General features: G+C 37.4%; 2 protein-coding genes across 2 annotated transcripts in view; both read left to right on the top strand.

The window, feature by feature from the left end:
- The window catches only part of LOC107581433 (non-homologous end-joining factor 1), a 19919-nt gene extending 16407 nt beyond the window's left edge, over positions 1-3512 (top strand). The window contains exons 5-7 of the mRNA XM_016266990.1: positions 2204-2387; positions 2873-2947; positions 3400-3512. Of these exons, the coding sequence (XP_016122476.1) occupies positions 2204-2387; positions 2873-2947; positions 3400-3479 (339 nt within the window). The 3' untranslated portion in view covers positions 3480-3512. The remainder of the gene's footprint in view (positions 1-2203; positions 2388-2872; positions 2948-3399) is intronic.
- A 2971-nt stretch (positions 3513-6483) lies between these two features.
- ihhb (Indian hedgehog signaling molecule b) lies at positions 6484-17336 on the top strand. Its single transcript, XM_016266988.1, has 3 exons — positions 6484-6859; positions 14441-14702; positions 16651-17336. The coding sequence occupies exons 1-3, from the start codon at positions 6560-6562 to the stop codon at positions 17334-17336; spliced, it is 1248 nt and encodes a 415-aa protein (XP_016122474.1). The 5' UTR covers positions 6484-6559.
- Positions 17337-20781: the final 3445 nt, after the last annotated feature.

Genomic DNA, 20781 nt, shown 5'->3' with positions numbered 1-20781 from the left:
AGTATATGATCATTTATGTATATGTAGAGACTCTGCATGAATTGTGTTTGTCTGTGTGTGTGTGTGTGTGTGTGTGTGTGTGTGTGTGTGTGTGTGTGTGTGTGTGTGTGTGTGTGTGTGTGTACTTGGTTTCAATTCAGGTAATAAAAGAAAACATGCAGTTTATTCATATTTATTGTTAGTGATTTTGGGGCTGGCAATGTGGGTTTTTTTATGTTAACTTTTATTTGCAATAACAATCTAAATCTGAATCATGAAATCTGTTAAAGATAGGTCTGGGTCATATTTCGCCACTAAAAAAAATAAAATAATTATTTTATTCAGCAAGGATGCATTAAATTGATCCAAAGCACCAGAGATATTTAGAATGTACAAAAACACTGAAACTTTTGTTTTACCTTCATAGGAATACATTTTTTTTTTTTTTTTTATTAAATGTAATCTAAAATATATTCAAATAGAAACAGTTATTTTAAGTTGTAATAATATGTCTCAATATTAATAATTGTAATGAATTTTCACAAAGAATTATGCTGCTATGATGTCAAAATCAAATGTCTCTGATTTGTCTTTGGGCACTAGCTTTGTAGGGTGTACCAACCAAATTTGTATATATATTGTATACGATATATGAAAATGTATATACGCATATTTGAGATTGCAATAATAGTAATAGATACTGCCACAAAATGCATTAAATGTATGAATCTACAGGATAAGTAATTTTTTAAAGTTTGAAAGTTAATGAATTAGTCACAATTTTGGTAGTATGTCTCAATATCTTACTGCACACTCAGAAATATATGCTTGCCCTTCACCAACAAAGTGTAGCACTCAGAACAAGAATCAGGACGCTCTCTGGAATCTTCCATTAGTTTAGGGTTCTTCCACAAACCACTAAAAACCAGCCAATGCTGTTTACCTGCTATGAATAGGTGTATCAACATGATGCACTAACACATGAACCGCTTTTCCTGACACTTCCCTCTCTGACGCACACAGATGATGATGCATGATCATCTGACCTGGTTCTAGTGTGATTGTACAGCGCACATATAATCAATTTCAGTTTTAAATCTCACATGTTTTCAGCAGAACAACTTAATTGCTCAAATGATATGACAAGAAGATGAAAAAAATGAAAGGATCGGGAGTGGAGAAATGATTTGAGGGGAGACAGGAAGTGCACACTCATGAACTGTGGCTTCTATCCTCACATTGCCCTCTCTGTCCCCAAAGAGGAACTCAAAGCATTCATTTATTTTTGTGATATTTCAACAAACAAATAATAAAAATAAATCAATGTAAACCCCAAATGTCTACACGTATATGTAGGGGCCCTTCATTCATCCAGTGGTCACCAATCTCACCAGGTCAATATTTGGCAAGCTACTTTTGAGAATCTGTCCTCTCTGTTGTGAAAGAGAATGTGTTTGGGAAATGTGTGAATGCAGTCATCTTTACCATTACCCTGTTGAACTTGCGGTCACCCAACCTTTACCATTAAGACTTCTTTGTAGTTGCATTTTTTGTTACCATTAAGAACATTTCACTCCCAAATTCTAAATTGTCATAATGCATACACATGGTTTTGTTTTAAAATGGCTTTCATTTTATTCAGGCAAAATTTTATTTGAATTCTATGTACTTTCTTCTCTTTTTTTTCTTTCAGTGTACTTTATACTGACACCTATCAATGTGGATGCAGCATCATGCAATGAAAATGTTTCTGGTTACCAGTGGCACTGTAGAAACAGCCTGTTCTCAGACATAACTATGATTCATTTATTCTGCAGCTTAAAGTGTCAGATAATAGGGGGGGTTATGGAGATAAAGTGATTCGTGTTTGACTGGTCGTGTGATCTTAACAACTTGGTGGCTACACATCAGGGAATTGATAGGACTGGAATCTTCATCTTATGTTGCACGGAATATTAGAAGGATTTCTGAAGGATCATGTGACACTGAAAATGAGTAATGATGCTGAAAATTCATATTTGCCGTCACATACCCATTACCCATACATATATACCCAAAAATATAATATTACAAAAGCAATTTTTCCATTTAAAACATTTTCCTTCTGAAGAAATGACACTCAGAAAAGTAATAGTCCAAGACAGTTCCTCTATGGAGACTAATAAGTAATTAAATGTCTCCTCTTTCTTTATGGTGTGGTCATTTTCTCTTTTCTGTCTACTAGATTGTTCCACAGATGGGTGTGACGTTGGACAGTTTGGGTTTTGACTCAGAGTTGCAGGCACTGTATATGGCCGTGAGCTTGGGGAAAACAGGTCAGAAACGCAAACACTCTCCTGACAGCAGCCCTGCGGCAGAAGACAACCACGTCGCTGAACATCACCAACACATCACTGATGTCCCCACAGGTTACTGCCTCACTGACTCTGAGCTTACTACACGAGTTAAAGGAGTCATTCCAAACCTCTATGTCTGGGGAACACAAAAGGAGATGTTTTGCAGAATGTCCTGGCTGCGCTCTTTTCCATAGAATGAGCGAGGGAACGGGTGTTGTTACACTGTATTGCACCTGTATACGGCCAGGTTTGACATTGGTCGTATCAAACATCATTGGCTGTTGCTGTGTGTCATAACCAAACATTATGGGCATCAAACGCATATAAAGGCACCACATGTGAACACATGCATAGAAATATCTTAAATTATGGCTATGCATACAAAGCTATTGTATAGCTTCGGGATTTGTATGGAACACTCTTATGGTGCCTTTTTGTCTCCTTTTGTGTTCCACTGATACATTAAAGTTATATGGGTTTGGAACAACATGAGTGTGACTTAATGATGACATTTGTCATTTTTGAGCATTGCTTGTCTTGTCTGCTGTGCTGTGCAGATGTGGGTTCTTCACTGGCTTCTCAAGAACAGAATGATGTCAAAGCATCATCGGGAAGACCTCAGGTGGCAGACAGTAAACTTTTAATTTAACAAATGAAATATTTGATTGATTCTTTCAGAGGACTGTCATGCCATGAACCCAATGTTGATCGTTGATGAGCCTTTAGGCTGGTTGAGTTTGACCTCTATTTGTTTTTGCAAGTTCAACAAAATAACTATTTAAACATGCATCTAAACAGGCTACAAAATGTTACTCACCTTGATGTGATTAAAGTAATATTCTGGGTCGAATATAAATTAAGCTCAACAAAACATGTACAAAAATGCACCTACAATGGAAGTCTATGGGGCAGCCATTATATGACTTACAGATATAAATCGAGCTGTGAGTCAAAATCATTTTCTGTGGCAATTAACAGAAATGCTAAAGATTAAAGTTTAAATTATCAATGGTTTTGGACCCAGATTATTCCTTTGAGGGAATTCAAACCAATTCTGAATGATTCTTTCAGGCTGTTGAATCAGCATCAACTGCTGCTGCTGGTTCTGAGGAACGTTCCACCTCACGGCCGAAGAAGAAGAAAGCAGTGGGGCTTTTTCGGTGACAGTTCATGCTTCTGAATCAGAATAGTGCACATATGGACCCTTTTTAGGTTTGATTTTTAAGTGATGATGGACATTTTATTATTGTATTTTAGTCTGTATGTCCATCTGAATGTTTTAAAAGTAATGAATAAAATATTGCATTGTTCTCATTGGTAGGGTTGATGCACCCCAACTGGCAGCATGTGAAAAAATTACAGATGCTCAGAGTATGCATAAGATGAGTTGCAATTTCAAATCTGAGCGTCTAATTTTACGCAATGTTTAGAAGTCAAGATGCACAGGTTTCTATTAGTCTGTTGGGAGGATAACTGTGTTTTACAGGGTACGGACTGCTACAACCAGTGCTTCTAAGAAAGAAGGCGAGACAAAAGTTTGTAAGGTTTGTGGCAGTAGATGTCTAGAGTTTAGTTTGAGGCCCTTGCTAGCAAGTAAATGTGATATGCTTGAGCACAAATGTACGTTCCGCTTCATATTCCATAAAATCATCAGGACTTTTGAATGGACGGAAATTCTGACCACTAACCCAACACACATATTCCACTAATTTCTTTGGTTTTGGCTTTGCCTTTGTTAGAATAAGCTACCACTTTGTTTCACGTCGTTCTGTTATCCTAGTATTGTTGATTTATCCATCTCTAAACATAACATAAAAAGTGAATTGTGGTTAATTGTTTGACCTGTTAGCGAGATGCCTTCTCATCTAATTCAGGCTAGAGTAAGCTTTAAAGTGGACCAGACGGCATGCCAATAGTCAACAGTCTGACTCTGTGAAACTACTCTAAAACCTACTGAATTAAATATGAAATGCACGATGCTTTAAATCTAGTTGTAGACTGATAGAAGGATCTGGGTAATCCCTTTATACTGTAGTATTTTTGCTGTCCACAAATTATTTTCTGATGCCTGGCCAAAACACTAATTAAAATGTATTCAGCAATGCCAGTAACATCTTCAAGATGTCAACAGTGTGGTCACAGCGGACCAGAAAAAATGTCTGCGCCACTGAAGGAGACACAGAACTGTCATAATTTTCCTACCAGTATCATTTGGTAATAGTTCTGGCATTTAACTGGTGATTCGTCTTCAGTGGAGAAGCCATTAGTGTTATTTTAAAGACATTAGAGTTCCTGGGAGAGACGGCACTTCACGTCTTGTCTCCAGTGTCTGTAAGTGAAACTAAACCTGACCACCAATCACTGCACGTCTCGATCTGGAACACATTGTTGAACACTATTACTGCTCTTTTATAAGCTAACATATAATGAAACATGTCAGCCAGTACTAGAGCCTTGCTATTTCCTGACAGCCACATTGTAGTGATTGGTTTTACGTGACTTCTAGCTACACCAAGCTAGTCATTTATGGTCAGCAGCTGGTCAAAGCTGATTTAGATGATGGATCAGCAAGACTTCAAGCTTGTGTGGCCACAGATGACCTGGTAGACCTTCCTCAAGACCAATTTGCACCAGCAACAAACCATCTACCAAGTTCCAAACACATTGACCACCTCAAGCTGAAATTATTTATTTTTTTCAGTAGGGATATGATTAATTTGACCAAATGTAATTTATATAAATAGCAGAAAATTGTTATATATTTTTGTAGTTTCAGTTGTAGCAAATGTATTATCTAAACACTATAAACCACTGTCCCACTTTTGCTGATGATCTGTCCCACCTTAGTCAAGTGGTCCACAAACTGTCCTATTCTCACAGTCCACCTTAACAAAACCAGTTTACATGCAGTAAATAAAAAGTAAATGCATAAAAAATAAAACAGTTAATAATTATTAATAAAAAAGTTCATACCTTTAATACAAAAGTGACACAAACATTAATGAAAAGTTTTAGTCGTTTAATAATGAGCATCAATAATAAAAAAACATTTTTATTTTAAAATTCTATTTTTTTAAATAGCACGAAATTAATTTAAAGATTACAAATATATCCATTATGTTTATAGAATTTATAAAAAATATTTATGCTGCACTGCCACACTTTTGCTGATGACCGAGCCGAAAAAAAGTGTCACAAATGATCAAACTACTATTGCATGGTCCACCTTAACCAAATCAGTATACGAATAAAAAAGGGAAATAAATACGAATACAATTACAAATAAAAATTGGAAATAAACTGAAAATCTAATATAATAATTGCATTATTCATTAAATTAATTAATACAATTTTAATGGATTAATAATGAGCATTAAAATGCCAAATTTATTTAATTTTAAATATAAAAAAAAACTTAACGATCTTTGAAAAATAAAAACTTAAGTTGTCAGTTAGTCATATTAAAGATTCATTGTCTCCAAGCGGTAGCTGTGTGTGTGTTTAAGTACTTCTGCGTGTGCTGACGTACCGTTGACAGGCAGTAAGTAGAGCATTGCTGCTAAGGTTCAAAGGACTGGACACATCAGGGTCCGACAGTCCAGACCTGTAATGCGCCTCCTGTTTGTCTCGTGTCTTGGCAGCCGCCGGTTGCGGTACAGGGGGAGAGCGGCAGGGCTGATAAAGCGCGTCTGCCCGGAGGGGTGGAGAGGAGGGCAGAGGCAGACAGAGGGCAGGACTGGCAGGGTGCGGCTGCTTCAGTAGCATCTGAGCTCGGGTCACTTCCATTTCCATCTCAACTGAGAGCTGCGCGCCACAGCGCAGTAGTCAAACAGCCGAGCCGGGAGCCAGAAACCGCTGCGGGACGCGCACTCTGACCGCGGCTCTGCGCAACCAGGACCCGCCTGCAGGCGATTCTAAACGCGCTTGCCAAAATAAACCGAACTTCTCTATTTATTCCCCCTGTCTCCGCTTGGACTGAGAGAAAGCGAGTTTTACAGACCTGAGAGGAGGACCGACGAGCTGGCACCAGCCTCAACGCCTGAGGAACCCTACGTTTGTCGGGGTGTCTTTCCTTGCGTAAAAGGATGGTGAGCGTCAGGTGTCCTAATAGACTGGTCCTCCTCCCCCTCCGGTGATCTTGCGCGGGGACTGAAGCTGAGATTGGGGGGAGGAGGGTCGCTTTACCATCATCTTCACCATCTTTGACACTCCATCTTTTGGAGTGCCCGCTGGCACCGGTTGGCATGAGACTCTCCACAGCGGCGGCGCTCCTCACCGGCTTCATCTTGGCTTTCTCGCCGGCGTACGACAGCTGTGGACCGGGCAGAGGTTACGGCAAGAGACGGACTCCAAGGAAACTCACGCCTCTCGCCTATAAGCAGTTCAGTCCAAACGTTGCCGAAAAAACGCTGGGAGCCAGTGGAAGATATGAGGGGAAGATAACCCGCAACTCCGAGCGCTTTAAAGAGCTCACACCCAACTACAATCCAGACATCATCTTCAAGGATGAGGAGAACACAGGTGCGGACCGCATGATGACGCAGGTGAGGCAGACACACGCGGAAATGTTTCATCAGAGCAATTAGTTGGCTAAGTGTTCATTTATTACTTATTAGTTGAGATTTCTATCCAAAAGGACTTGCATTACACGGACCGCATGATGACGCAGGTGAGGCAGACACACGCGGAAATGTTTCATCAGAGCAATTAGTTCGGCTAAGTGTTCATTTATTACTTATTAGTTGAGATTTCTATCCAAAAGGACTTGCATTACACTCTCAGAAAAAAGGGTAACAGCAGTACCCAAATGTACAAAACCTAAAAGATACATGTTTGTACATCATACAATAGTGCTTTAAAAGCACATATTAGTATTACACTCTTAAAAATAAAGGTGCTTCACGATGCCATAGAAGAACCTTTTTGTCTAAATGGTTCCATAAAGAACCTTTAACATCTGAAGAACCTTTCTGTTTCACAAAAGGTTCTTTGTGGCAAAAGAAGGTTCTTCAGATTATAAAAAGGTAAGCAAGAGATGGTTCTTTAAAGAACCTTTGACTGAATGGTTCTTTGTGGAACCAAAAATGGTTCTTCTATGGCATCGCTTGAAGAACCTTTTAAAGCACCTTTATTTTTAAGAGTGTACCGTCCAAGCGAGAGTTGTGTACCTTTCTGAAAGTGTAACATGTGGTTAGTTCACCCAAAAGTAAACAGTTCTTTACTCGCCCTATGACATTCTTAACCAGTGTGGCTTTCCTTCTTCTGGTGAACATAAAAGAAGATATCTTGAGAAATGTCTTGGTGTTTTCTGTCCATTCAGTGGAAGTCAATTGTAACCAAATGTTTGTTTTTCAAAACATCATCATTTGTGTTCCGCAGAGGAAAGAAAGTCATACAAGTTTGGTCAATCGGGTTTGAACCTGCAACCCTTACCAACCCAGATCTGTAAGCTACTACACCGCTCTATGCTCCATGCAGTAGAGTACTATTACTACTCCTACTGTTTAAATTTATAGTAAGATCAAGATCAAGTGCATTAGTTCAGGGTACTGTCACTTAGGTTAAAAATTGTAGTGGACATCAGTAAATGTAGGCATCCTTGAGATAATTCAGAAAATATGGTAAAGAAGGTCTGTTTAAAATTTAATCCAAACTGACTTCAGTCATACATGTGGTGAAGGGTCTTTATCAGTGGCAGAATGGTGATAGTTCATGGATGAGTGAGGCTTGAACCTGCAACCCTAAGTTTCCAATCCAGATCTTCAACATAGACAGTACTACAATATTTTCAATGCTGTTATTTAATTTACTATACAGTGTGCTTTGTATTTGCCCAATAAATCAGGGTACCATACATTGTCATACTGTCAAAAGTGTAGTGGAGATTAATAAATGTCAGGGATTTGGTTTGGAATGTTCTTGAGATAATTCTGAATATATGGTCAAGAAAATATGCTGATTTATCATTTATTGTATAGTTGAGACTTTCATCCAAAGTGAACTTAGAGATAGACCACCTGGAGTAACAAGTGGTTCAGAGTCAGTAGTATGTTGAGTTTATGGCTCAATCACTGTGGGGTTCAAATCTACAACCCTTAAGTCACCTTCCCAGACCTTTGTCAATGTGGACCCTTTGTTCAAGTCACTTTTTTTATTCTGTCTCATAAATGAAAAATGGTCGTGGACGCTGATGCATGTGGGCATATTAGAGACCACTTTTTTTCTCTCACTGAAAAGTGAAAAACCTTGAGCTCATTCAAGGTTTCAGGTCTTTCAGTCTTCATAACAGAGTATATGGGGGCAGGTTTCATCAAATTAAAGACACAGTAGTCGTCGGGTTATTTTATAACCGCATATTTGAACTTTCTCCCACGGGGCTCTTGCTCAATTTATGTGAATGAATAAATGCAAAAGGGGTGACTGTCAATAAAGTGGAAGGGAAGGGAAACCTGAAACGTTTAATTAAAACAGTGCCGTCGCTGTTTTAAGCGTGATTGGAAAAGAAAACATTAAAACGGCTCTTGTAGATTGAGCATGACCTGTGACTGTTTTAATGTTTACCCGTATGCCTAAACACGACCGCTTGTGATTAACGGCGTACACCCCCTTTTTGAACCGTCAGATATTTTTTTTACAACGTTGATGTGGTACCTAGTGGAATTTATTTGACTCCAATCTCCCCCTCACCTAAAAGTATTTATATCAGCTCTTTTCCCCTGAGTGCCCACATGTTAATATCCAGGAGAGCCACGTGGGAACTGAGGAGGGGCTCGTAGATCTCACCCCGTCTTTACCTGTCACCTCTCCGGCGAGTGCCGCGCTCGTTTACCTGAGCCTCGCGCGATTTATGAGGGCCAACCTGCGGCGACTGGTGGAGACAACCTCTGGTCTGTTTTTCCTTTTTATTCTGTGTTATTTTTTTGTTTGTTTTTGGGGCATACGTGTGTAAAAATAGTCGGCTTCACATGTATTTAAGCCTTAATTACACACATATTTTTCTCCACCTTATTTTTGATTCAGCGGCGAGTGGCCCCGGCGCTCTCATACAAGCGCAAGTGTTCAGGGCCCCGCGCCGTCGGTGCACGCAGGGTGAATGTTTGTGTAGCCTGCGGTTAGTGTGAAGGCTCTCCTCCCGAAAACCCGTCGATCTCCACTTTGAAAGTAAAACTAACAGAGTTCTCGGGCTGATTTATGAAGTCCAGTTCACTTTTGCAACCACAACGAAAAAAGCTGAAAATCCACACTGCTATGTGAATAGGCATCTATTACAGCTCGCAGAGTCGCTTTTCTTATCGTCCAATCCGGAGACGTGCTTGGAAAATCGTCTTCATAAATATCTATATTTGTATTCTTATAACTAAAAACACATCTTTTTCCATTCAGATTGGCATTTCTGACATCATGCCAAATGCACATATTTCTAGTTAACCATAAACTACCGTTTCCTTCTGCAGGTCACCATAAACCGGTTCTGCAGTTTTAAGAGTTTATCGATCTTGGTCTTTTTAAGATTCACAGCAGCACTTCAAGATTCAGGAGTTCATTGTTTTAAATTTTTTAAATGTCGCTTAGTCTACTCTCTTATATGTGGAGTGGGCAAGATGCATCTAAAATAGTATTCGGTCCCCCAAATCTCACAAGGGACAGTGTGGGTTTTGTTCTTTAAAGAAAATTTACCAAGAAATGAAACTTCAGTCATTCTGGTGTTCCAAGCCGGTATGATTTTCAAAGGAGATCTATTTGAAAAAAAGTCCACACTGCTTTATTCCATATAATGGAATCATTCTCTAGAAATCCTGGCCTTTGCCATAGAATTCCAATCTCGTTTGCTTGTCTGCATATTCAAACCTACTTACGTGTTAGAACCAGCATTTGGCATCTGATTTCAAACCTGGTGCGCTTTGTCTTCTCCTGCAAGTTTAAATATGCACAAACGCAAATGAAATCTATAGAGTTGTGCAGTGATGACGTACTTTTGTAGGCCAAGCTGGAAGTTATAGTAGCTTCACCCTGCTTCCCTTGACAAAAAAGCCAATAGGATCTATGCTCTATAATCTACAAAATCTGTTCATCAAGATAACCTTTATAAATGATGAATTTGAAACCTAAACACAATCTTCAGAAGTAAAAACCTAAATTACACACAACAGTCGCATGACTTCAACAGCACCACCATTAAGCTTCCAACACTTTTTTTAGTCTTTATTTAAAATCCTCAAGTTGGGAAGTTTGAATTATAAAAGTTAGAAAGAGCACAATGAGGCTGTAAAAGTGAACTAGTGAGAAAATGAGTGTTCCCGCTTCGCATGATAACATTTAATATCCACAACAGCCTTTGTAGTCCCACTTAGCCACTTATATTAGCAACCACCTTTTTCAAAATATGAAAAACTTAAAAATCACAGGGGGTATTTCTGAATTTTATGTCGTAGATAAAAAGGTGAGAATACTTTAACACAGACCTTATTCCAGGCATTTAACCAAAAACCCATTCAAAAATCCCATTGACCTTGGGGCAATGGAACCGGAAAGTCGTTTCCAGGTTTTAGGATTCCTGCAGCGAATACAGGCAAATTTTGATCTTCACACAAAGTTATGGTTTAATTTTAGAAGACTTGAAAAAAAGTGCATGGACCACATTTATGATAAATTTTTTCGATCATTTCTTTTGAGCTTGACAGCCCCTGGTGTCTGCTACCATTACCTTTTCATTTATTATTTGAGAAAGAGCAGTGTGAACATTTTTCAAAACATCTCCATTTGGGTTCCATGGAGAAAAGCAAGCCAAGGGTTTGCATATATACAGGTTTGCATACAAGTAAGCATATTTGAGTGTGGGAGAGTGCATTATCATTGTTGACACTATGACTGTAGTCTAAGCATTTGCTGTACATGTTTTGGTTTCAGTGACCCTTGGAGACTCAACAGAGAAACCAAACACACTGGCACTGTATTTTCAAATCTCCTTTCCTCTCCCATACCAGCCTCTGGACTGGTCTGATGGCATCAACACAGACCGAGCTCAGCTCTGAGAGATAGATCCTAATAGCACAGAGACATCGAATCACTGAGCTCAGACTCAAACAGATAGTCCGCAGAGCTTTATAGAGTAGCTATTGAGTGGAAAGGTGGGTCTCCAATTCGGAGAACAGAAATAGATGGTTTGATGGCACAACTATGTAGTGAGGACTTAGGATGGCGACATCAAAGAATCTCTGCCGTCACTCAGTAAGCAATTTGTGACCACTTAGTTGGTGGTTATCCAGTGACCTTGCATGTCTCGTGGCCTTTGGTTGAGACAGGGATTTATCAACCCATGGGCTGAGTGTGTTTGTGCTAACCACAAATGCGTCAGTTCTACAAATGGTTGTCAGGATTATATTTGCCATTGCTCACTGCGTTTCTCACCTAGCAACGGCTTGCCACAGGCTTTTTGACATGAGCGTACTAAAATCCATATTTCTTGCAGGAAATTCACAAAGTCGAGACAATGGGCTTGTGTTCTTTCTCACTCAGGCACGCAAAGCCTCCTTCTGTTTGTTTAATTGGTAACTTATGTATCAGAGTTCAGCATTCAGTTGGGTTTAAATTCTGTCACACTGGTAATTTACGCTACATAAACCACCAGAAGTACATATTTGTGACCCTGGACCACAAAACCAGTCATAAGGGTCCATTTTTGAAATTCAGATTAATACATACATATTTGGCTGAGATACAACTATTTGAAAATCTGGAATCTGAGGGTGCAAAAAAAAATCGAAATATTGAGAAAAGGGCCTTTAAAGTTGTTCAAATGAAGTTCTTAGCAATGCATATTACTAATCAAAAATTAAGTTTTGATATATTTACGGTAGGAAATTTACAAAATATCTTTATGGAACATGATCTTTACTTAATGTCTTGGCATATAAGAAAAATCAATCATTTTGACACATACAATGTATTTTTGGCTATTGCTACAAATATACCCCAGCGACTTAAGACTGCTTTTGTGGTCCAGGATCACATTTATATATTTCATTGTGAGACATTGTAACTGATCTATGAACTCGCTTTGTACTCATGTCATTAAGTTGCTTTTTTCCCCAGACAATGTAAAAAAATTTCCCTATAATCATGGTTACTGTAATATATTACATTACTAATTTCCTTATTAGTTCACATTGAATGCATGTTAATTATTAGCCTGGAAGAACAACAGATCATAAAACACACTTATACTGAGACACTTGCTGCTATAGCTACCTGACAATTTTATTTCAGTATCATCAATGTGCTATTATAGTTTTCATTAATATTTTTCATTAGTTTTATTTTGATTTTTTATTTCATTTTAATTTGATTTAAAGTTGTATTCATTTTGTTGTGTTTTTTAGTGCTGTCAAACGATTAATCGCGATTAATCGCATCCAAAATAAAAGTTTTGGTTTACATAATATATGTATGTGTACTGTGTATATTTATTATGGATATATAAATATACACACATACAGTATATATTTTGAAAATATTTGCATGTATATACACTTATATATTTATATTCTTATATTTGATATTGTATATAAATATATTTAATATATGAACAACATATTTTTCTTAAATATGTACATGTATATATTTGTATTTATATATACATAATACATTTACACAGTATACACACATATATTATGTAAACAAAAACTTTTATTTTGGATGCGATTAATCGCGATTAATCGTTTGACAGCACTAGACTGTTTTTGGACATTTTTAAACATGTCTATATAGTTTTTGATAATTTTTAGTTGACGTTTATTTTAGTATTTCAAGTTAACTAAATGAAAATGAGAAATATTTCAGTTAATGTTTTATTTTATTTCAAGTACTCTAAAAAATGTGTAGGATTTACTTTGAAACTATTTTCACTCAGAAATTTCTAGTAAATTTCACAAATTACAAAGTAATGGATAGTAACACTGAATTAAACATGATATTTTTAAAATGAAAGACAGAGATACACAGGAGTAGAAACGATTTTCACTCAGAAATACTTACTCAGAAGTAATTACAAAGAAGCAGCAAGTAACGCATTGAATTAAACATTACATTTTGAAGTAGAAAGACTGAAATAGTATTGTCTTGTAAAATGTACTCCATTCATCTTTATTTACAATTTTTATTTTACATTAAGTATTTTCTCGTTAAATATAGTCCAATAGTCTTTGTGTTTTTATAGTGTAACAACTTTTTTTTTTATGGTTTTAGTTTAAGTTAACAATAATAACGCTAGTACCCTAATAACCCTAGTTATTCATTTAATCACTTTTCACATTTGTGACCCTGGACCACAAAACTGGTGTTAAGTTGGTGGGGTATATTTGTAGCAATAGCCAACACTACATTGTATGGGTCAAAATTATCGATTTTTCTTGCCCAAATCATGGCAAAAATCATTAGGATATTAAGTAAAGATCATGTTCCATGAAGATATTTTTTTTTAATATAAAATATGGCATATATATATATTTTAGATATAATTTCCTACCATAAATATATCACAACTTAATTTTTGATTTTCAATATGCATTGCTAAGAACTTCATTTGTTCAACTTTAAAGGCCATTTTCTCAATATTTAGATTTTTTGCACCCTCAGATTCTAGATTTTCAAATAGTTGTATCTCAGCCAAATATTTTCCTATCCTAACAAATCATACATCAATGGAAAGCTTATTTATTCAGCTTTGATGTATAAGTGTATATATATATATATATATATATATATGACATTGTAAACATACAATAATAATAATATATGTGATTTAAACACAGAACCAGCAAAATTTTGTTAAGCAGAACAGTTGCCATTAACTGTAAGTCTCTTAAGATAAAACAGTATATATATTGTATATCATTGCTCTTTTGTTGATTTTGATTACTTCCATTGTCCTCATTTGTAAGTCGCTTTGGATATAAGCATCCGCTAAATTACTAAATGTTAATGTAAATATAAATATGTTTGATGTATATTTTGCCAGATGATGTATAAATCTCAATTTCAAAAAATTGACCCATATGACTGGTTTTGTTGGCCAGTGTCACATTTATGCATTCTAGTAAGTGTTTCTCATGCGTTATTTTTTGCAGCGCTGTAAGGATAAGCTGAACTCCCTGGCCATCTCAGTGATGAACCTGTGGCCTGGCGTGCGTCTGCGTGTGACGGAGGGCTGGGATGAAGACGGCCATCACTCTGAAGAGTCTTTGCATTATGAGGGCAGGGCGGTTGACATCACTACCTCGGACCGCGACCGGAACAAGTACGCCATGCTGGCCCGTCTGGCAGTAGAGGCCGGCTTCGACTGGGTCTACTACGAATCCAAAGGCCACATACACTGCAGTGTCAAATCAGGTGAGAGCAGCTGTGTGTGTTTGTGCTGAGGTTGTGCAGGGGGCAAGATGTCAAGTGAGAAACAGACTACTCCTTGCAAATAAAAGGTGTGAAAGGAAAGGAAAACAAAGATTGTAGGATATTAGCAAGTTCATTTTGAGTCACCTTGAAACACTATTTGCATCTCATTTTATTTCTGCAATCAGATGTATTTCTGTGTGAAACAGGCTATTCAATGAGAAAACAGTAGGGTGGGACTTGTTTTTGGGGAATTAATTGAATTGTGAAAAGTGGGCATGGCATAAACTACTGTTCAAAAATTTGGGGTCAATACGTTTTTTTAAAAATAAATTAATAAATTTTTTCAGCAAGAATGCATTAAATTTATCAAAAGTTACAGTAAATACATTTATGATGTTACAAAATATTCTGTAAGAATCCTAAAAAGATTACTGTTTCAACAAAAATATAAAGACTAGAGTAATAAATTACAAACTGAATTATAAACTTCAGTTTATAAAAATTATAAACTGAACATTTCACAATATTATGTTTTTTTTATTTTTATAAACAAAAAAAATCAATAAATGCAATTTTATTTTAATCTATTTTATTTATTAATTTATTTTTTAAATCTAACCATAACTAACAAAGCTTCTCACAGACATGTAATGTGTCTATGTCTATGGATACAGAAGGAATCACGTTAGATTCCTGTTTCTACACACACTGTGGATTAATGAGCTATCTAATGTAGAGAGCCATGTTTGAGACATCTTTGGTTTCAGATGTAATTTCTTTTGCTTCACATGATTATATTAAAACACCACAATCTTGCAGCACTGGGCCGTCTGATGAATGCACACTTCTTTTTTCACCATTTCTAACATTTACTTGACCTTTCTGCCTTTTCCAGCTATGCTTTACCTTGATCCTTATTTCCATGCAAGTCAACATAGGCCTCATGTAACTTTAGCATCCATAGCCAACATGCTATTTGATCTTTTCTAGTGATAAGAATTCATCAAACCGGGGGGGTTTGATATATTACATATATTTTGTAATTTTGCTGTAAGCTAACAATATAACAACAAGGTAAGACTTTGTTGACACCCTTTAAGACATTGCAGCATGATTTTGTGAAATGCATTAGCCATTAGCAGGCCCACAAACAATCAAAGTCTGCATAAATGTAAAAGTAATCTGTGCACACAGAACTCGCAGAATTGGAACATTCGTCATTCAGAAACTTCCACTTCTACATGCTTGTTTATTACATATGTTGGCCAGTAATTAATTATAAATATGTTTAAAGCATTGTATCATGTTTAAATGAATTCTGCAGATTTTCCTCCAAAAACAACTGAGAAATGGGGGGGGAGGGGGGGAGTCTGCCGGTTGCATAGTTGTTGTTGTTTTGGCTTTACCATTTTGTTTCTTACATGCATTGGATTTCATAATAAAATCTCTAATATTCATTATCTGTTTCTGTTTTTCCCCACTATTTTCTTTCTCTTTATTCATTTTTCTCCTGTCCTTCCTGCCCAGATCGTTATGCAAGTCAGCTATCCCTGACCTGATCAGAAGGAACAGAGTTTTATAATCTCATATATATTGTATATCCTTATGTATATATTGCAATTTGTACAAAAACTTGAGTCTAAAGAGGCAAGATTGCTGGCAGTGCCAGTCAGAATCAGTCCACTAGGAGGTGCTCCTACACCAACGTCCCAATGAAGAAGTAGTAAAAGTCCCTGATCCTATTTACCGACTCAACCAATGACTGAGGGAAACACCATAGGACCAACCAGTGAACAAGGGGTTGAAGGCCAAAGGTATATCAACTAGTCAGAAGTGAAGATTAGAAGCGGGCACGGGCGTTGAATCCATTCTTTATTTCCTTAATGAAACATTTCTATTCCTTTCTTTTCATTCTTCTCTTCCATTCCTTCCTCACACTTTTCTTCAGAGCACTCAGTAGCAGCAAAGACGGGCGGTTGTTTTCCTGGAGGGGCTCTGGTGACGATGGAGGACGGCACTCATAGACCAATCCGAGACCTACGAGCAGGAGACCTTGTTCTGGCCTCGATGGGAAGTGACGGGACTGGCGAGCTCGTCTACAGCAAAGTCCTCACCTTCCTGGACCGTAGCCCCATTACCCAGAAGCACTTTTATGTGATCAGCACTGAGGATGGGGCCAGCGTCTCCTTAACGGCAGCTCATTTACTGTTTGTCTGGGTTGGAAACTGCTCCAGCGGGGGCCAGCCAAAGCCTGGATCCCTCCGGACGATATTTGCCAGTAATGCCCAGCCAGGGCAGTGTTTGCTGATCGTCGATGAAAAGGATCTCAGGAAGCGTGTTTCACGGATCACTCGAGTGGAGGTGCGGGAGGACCGGGGGGCTTACGCCCCACTTACTGCCCATGGGACTTTGGTGGTGAATGGAGTGATGACCTCATGCTACGCTGCGGTGAATGAACCACGGCTAGCTCACTGGGCATTTGCACCTCTACGCCTGTTGTACAGCTGGACCGGACCGGATCGAATCCTTAAGAACGGCTTACACTGGTACTCTCAGGTCCTACTCAGTGTGGGAACACTACTGCTAGACTCAGAACTCTTCCATCCGTGGGCCTTAGAAGATCACGAAAGATGATGAATTGAAAACGAACTCGGAGATGAGTGAGTGGTGGGAAGACAGACAGATGGAAATGATTGAACGCTCAGGTTTTATGACTTAAAGGGATAGTTCACCCAAAAATGATTCTGTCATTAATTACTCACCCTCATGTCGTTCCAAACCCATAAGACCTTCATTCATCGTTGGAACTCAAATTTTTATATTTTGAATGAAATCCAAGAGGTTTCTATCCCTGCATAGACAGCAACACAACTACCACATTTAAGGCCTAGAAAGGACATTGTTAAAATAGTCCATGTGTAGTCCATCAGTCGTTCAACCATAATGTTATGAAGCTACGAGAATACTTTTTGTGCACAAAGAAAACAAAAAACTGCTGACGCAGGAGCCGGCTTTCTGACGTAGAACGTTCATCATCTGTATATTCTGGTTCGAATAAGTAAGGCTGTGCAAAAAATTGCAAGTCACAATCTTCAGACATGTTTAACATGCATCTTCCTCTGCTTGCAAACAAGGTGCAGCTCATCCGGGTTCTAGTCAGTAGCGTCACACGCATGCGTCGTGGTACTCTCCTGAACACGCGTCGAAGACTGACATGAAAGACAAGAAATTGTTGAATAAAGTCATTATTTTTGTTTTCTTTGCACACAAAAAGTGTTCTCGTAGCTTCGTAAAATTAAGGTTGAACCACTGATGTCACATGGACTATTTTAACGACGTTCTTACTACCTTTCTGGGCCTTAAATGTGGTAGTTCCATTACTGTCTGTGAAGGGCCAGAAAGCTCTCGGATTTCATCAAAAATACCTTCATTTGTGTTCTGAAGATGAACAAAGGTCTTACGGGTTTGGATGTGAGGGTGAGTAATTAATGACTGAATTTTCATTTTTGGGTGCACTATCCCTTTAAGGGGATAGTGCTATGTGCTATGGCAAATGTGTACCAAAAGCAGACTTTTTAATGACTAAAGGTGAAGAGTGTCATTTCTGTGCAACAAGCGACACCAAGCAGAATTGCAAAAATAATTTTGAATGCCCAGATATGCCAACCCCAAACTCATGCCATGGACCCTTTTTCAAATTTCCAGGGTTCTCAGAAGCAGAAAACGTAAACTTCTATGAAGTGCTGCAAGGATGACATGTTTTTGTAGGCCAAAAACCAGGAAACAAGTTAGTATTTTAACACTTAAAGTTCCATCTTATAGAAGTCAGTGTTTTTTAAAAATGGTTTATTGGTTAAATGTCTGAAATTAGGTCTGTAGTTAACACAAGCTCAAGATATTTTCACATTATACTCTATGACATAAAATATATTAGTAATACTTGTCTTGAAAAGGCAGTTGCTATCAAGTGTCTAAATGGGACTACAGAGGTTGTTGAGGATATTACACATCATCATGCCAAACAGGAAAACTCATCTACTCACAAGCCCACTTTCCTCCATGTGTTTAGAATCTCTTTCAATCTTTTCTAACTCAAACTTTCGCGTAAAATTTTTTATATGAAGGCTGAAAGAGTTTGGCCACCATGCTTGACCATGCAAGAGTCATGGTGTTGTTTGTTTAAAGCAATAATGAACAAAACCTGTAAGAATCATAAACATTTGTTGGTCACAGAGCTTATTTTCTTCATTAATCCAAAAGTCAGTGGAAAAATCCTATTGGCTTTTTGTTGAGGGAGCCAGCGTGATGCAAACTTTAAGGTTGTCCTACAAAACTATGTCATCACTGCAGCGCTTGATAATAACTGGGGAAAAGCATCATCACCGTCTGTGAAAATGGTCAATCGGTTGAGTCAGTGTTGCTGTGTCGGATTTGTCAAGATGCTCAAACAAATGGAGCAGTGTCAGTGTTTACACTTTTCGGGAGAATCATCAAACTTGTAGCTGTATAAGCTAAAAATAAAAAAAAGTATTTCACATTGAAAAAAATCCAGACATCCCCTTTAACTGTAAAAAGAACAGATTACAAACTGACCTCTTGTCTTGCTTCTTACAGAAATTGTGAGAGACCAAACATTGTCTGTGCCTTATATTTGTTCGCTATTCCCGTAATCCAGCCTCTTTCCTCATTAGATTGTCATTAGCCTTAAAACAGTCGGTTAAACTATTTTAAAAATGTTATTTCAAAAAAGGGCTTTGTAATATCATTAAGGTAATATAAGGTATTCGGGTAAAGTATTTAAAATCTATTTTTGAAATTAAACTTTAATACAAATTATTTATTTTGTCTCATATTTGCTCTTTGCTGGCTATGACAATTGTATTCATTATTTTTGTCATCTGTTTGATGTTTTGTCTGTGTCAGTTGTCCTCAGCCTTTTTGACTCCAAATCCCCCATTTGTCCAAGACAATATTGGAAGGCGCTCCTGTCTAAGCTGAGTTTTTCCTCTGGTGTATCTGTTGTAATAAAAACTGGTTTAGAACCACTGGTCTATGTAATTGTTCCCTGCTGGCAGAAAACGGTCAGTACAGTGTGCAAGAGAGTCAGATGGGTTTAATGTAACAGGAATCCCACCAAACATGTGATATGACCCCACTGAATAGATAAACTCTCCTCTTACTAATGAGACCATGCAGACATGGCATTTAGACTAGTCTCATCTTTCAAATTCTCAAGAGACTAAACATTAGGTTAAAAAGGATGACATTTTGGAAGCTTTATAGGATTGTATTGCGACACCTTTAATGTTATTGACTTTTCACAATGAACCTCTTATGTTATATTATTATTTATCACTTAACTGGTTAAAAGCATCTGCTAAATACATAAATGTAAATGCCAATTAGCATGTCACTGACGTGACCAATGTTTGGAACGGAAAAATCCTGGTTGCTTTGATTCTTATTGAAATGACTGAATTTCACCTGCAGAGCAATGGTAAATGTAACTAGCTTATCTGTTGTATAATGCAGGGGGTTTGAATTCAGATGCCATGGACCCCCCAAAAATAATAAACTCCCCATCCTAAAATTTAAAAGGCAACTGTATATTTTCATGTATAAAGACCTAATTTATACAGTGAAAAAAAATCCTAAAAATATTATTTGGAAAATATTTAGTTTTTTTTACATTACTACGTTTTGTTTACTACTGCCTGTAGTTCTGTACTGTTAGACATATTGCTTATTTATTTAAATCAATTTTAAATTTATCCATTTTTATAAATGTATTTTTTTTATTCTATATATTATTATAAATTTATTGTGTTTAATCATAATTTTATTTATTTATTTGACTGTTTTTCACAATTTTCCTCTAAAATATTCTAGAACCCCTAGCACTTCCTTTCAACTCCTAGGAGGCCCCTGGACCCCAGTTTGAAATCCCCTGGTATAACTATCCAATAAGACTTTGTGCAACTTTCCAGAAAAAAAAAAAAAGATGTTTATAATATCTTGATCATGTTTACCTGTGCCTTTAAGAGAGCGTCTATAATAAGGAGTGGAAATATTGTCCAGC

This window comes from Sinocyclocheilus grahami, unplaced genomic scaffold (assembly GCF_001515645.1).
Source record: "Sinocyclocheilus grahami isolate Dianchi unplaced genomic scaffold, SAMN03320097.WGS_v1.1 scaffold34.1, whole genome shotgun sequence".
NCBI classification, from domain to species: Eukaryota; Metazoa; Chordata; class Actinopteri; order Cypriniformes; family Cyprinidae; genus Sinocyclocheilus; species Sinocyclocheilus grahami.
Note: the sequence above shows the minus strand (reverse complement) of the source record. Positions and strands in the feature narration are given on the sequence as shown.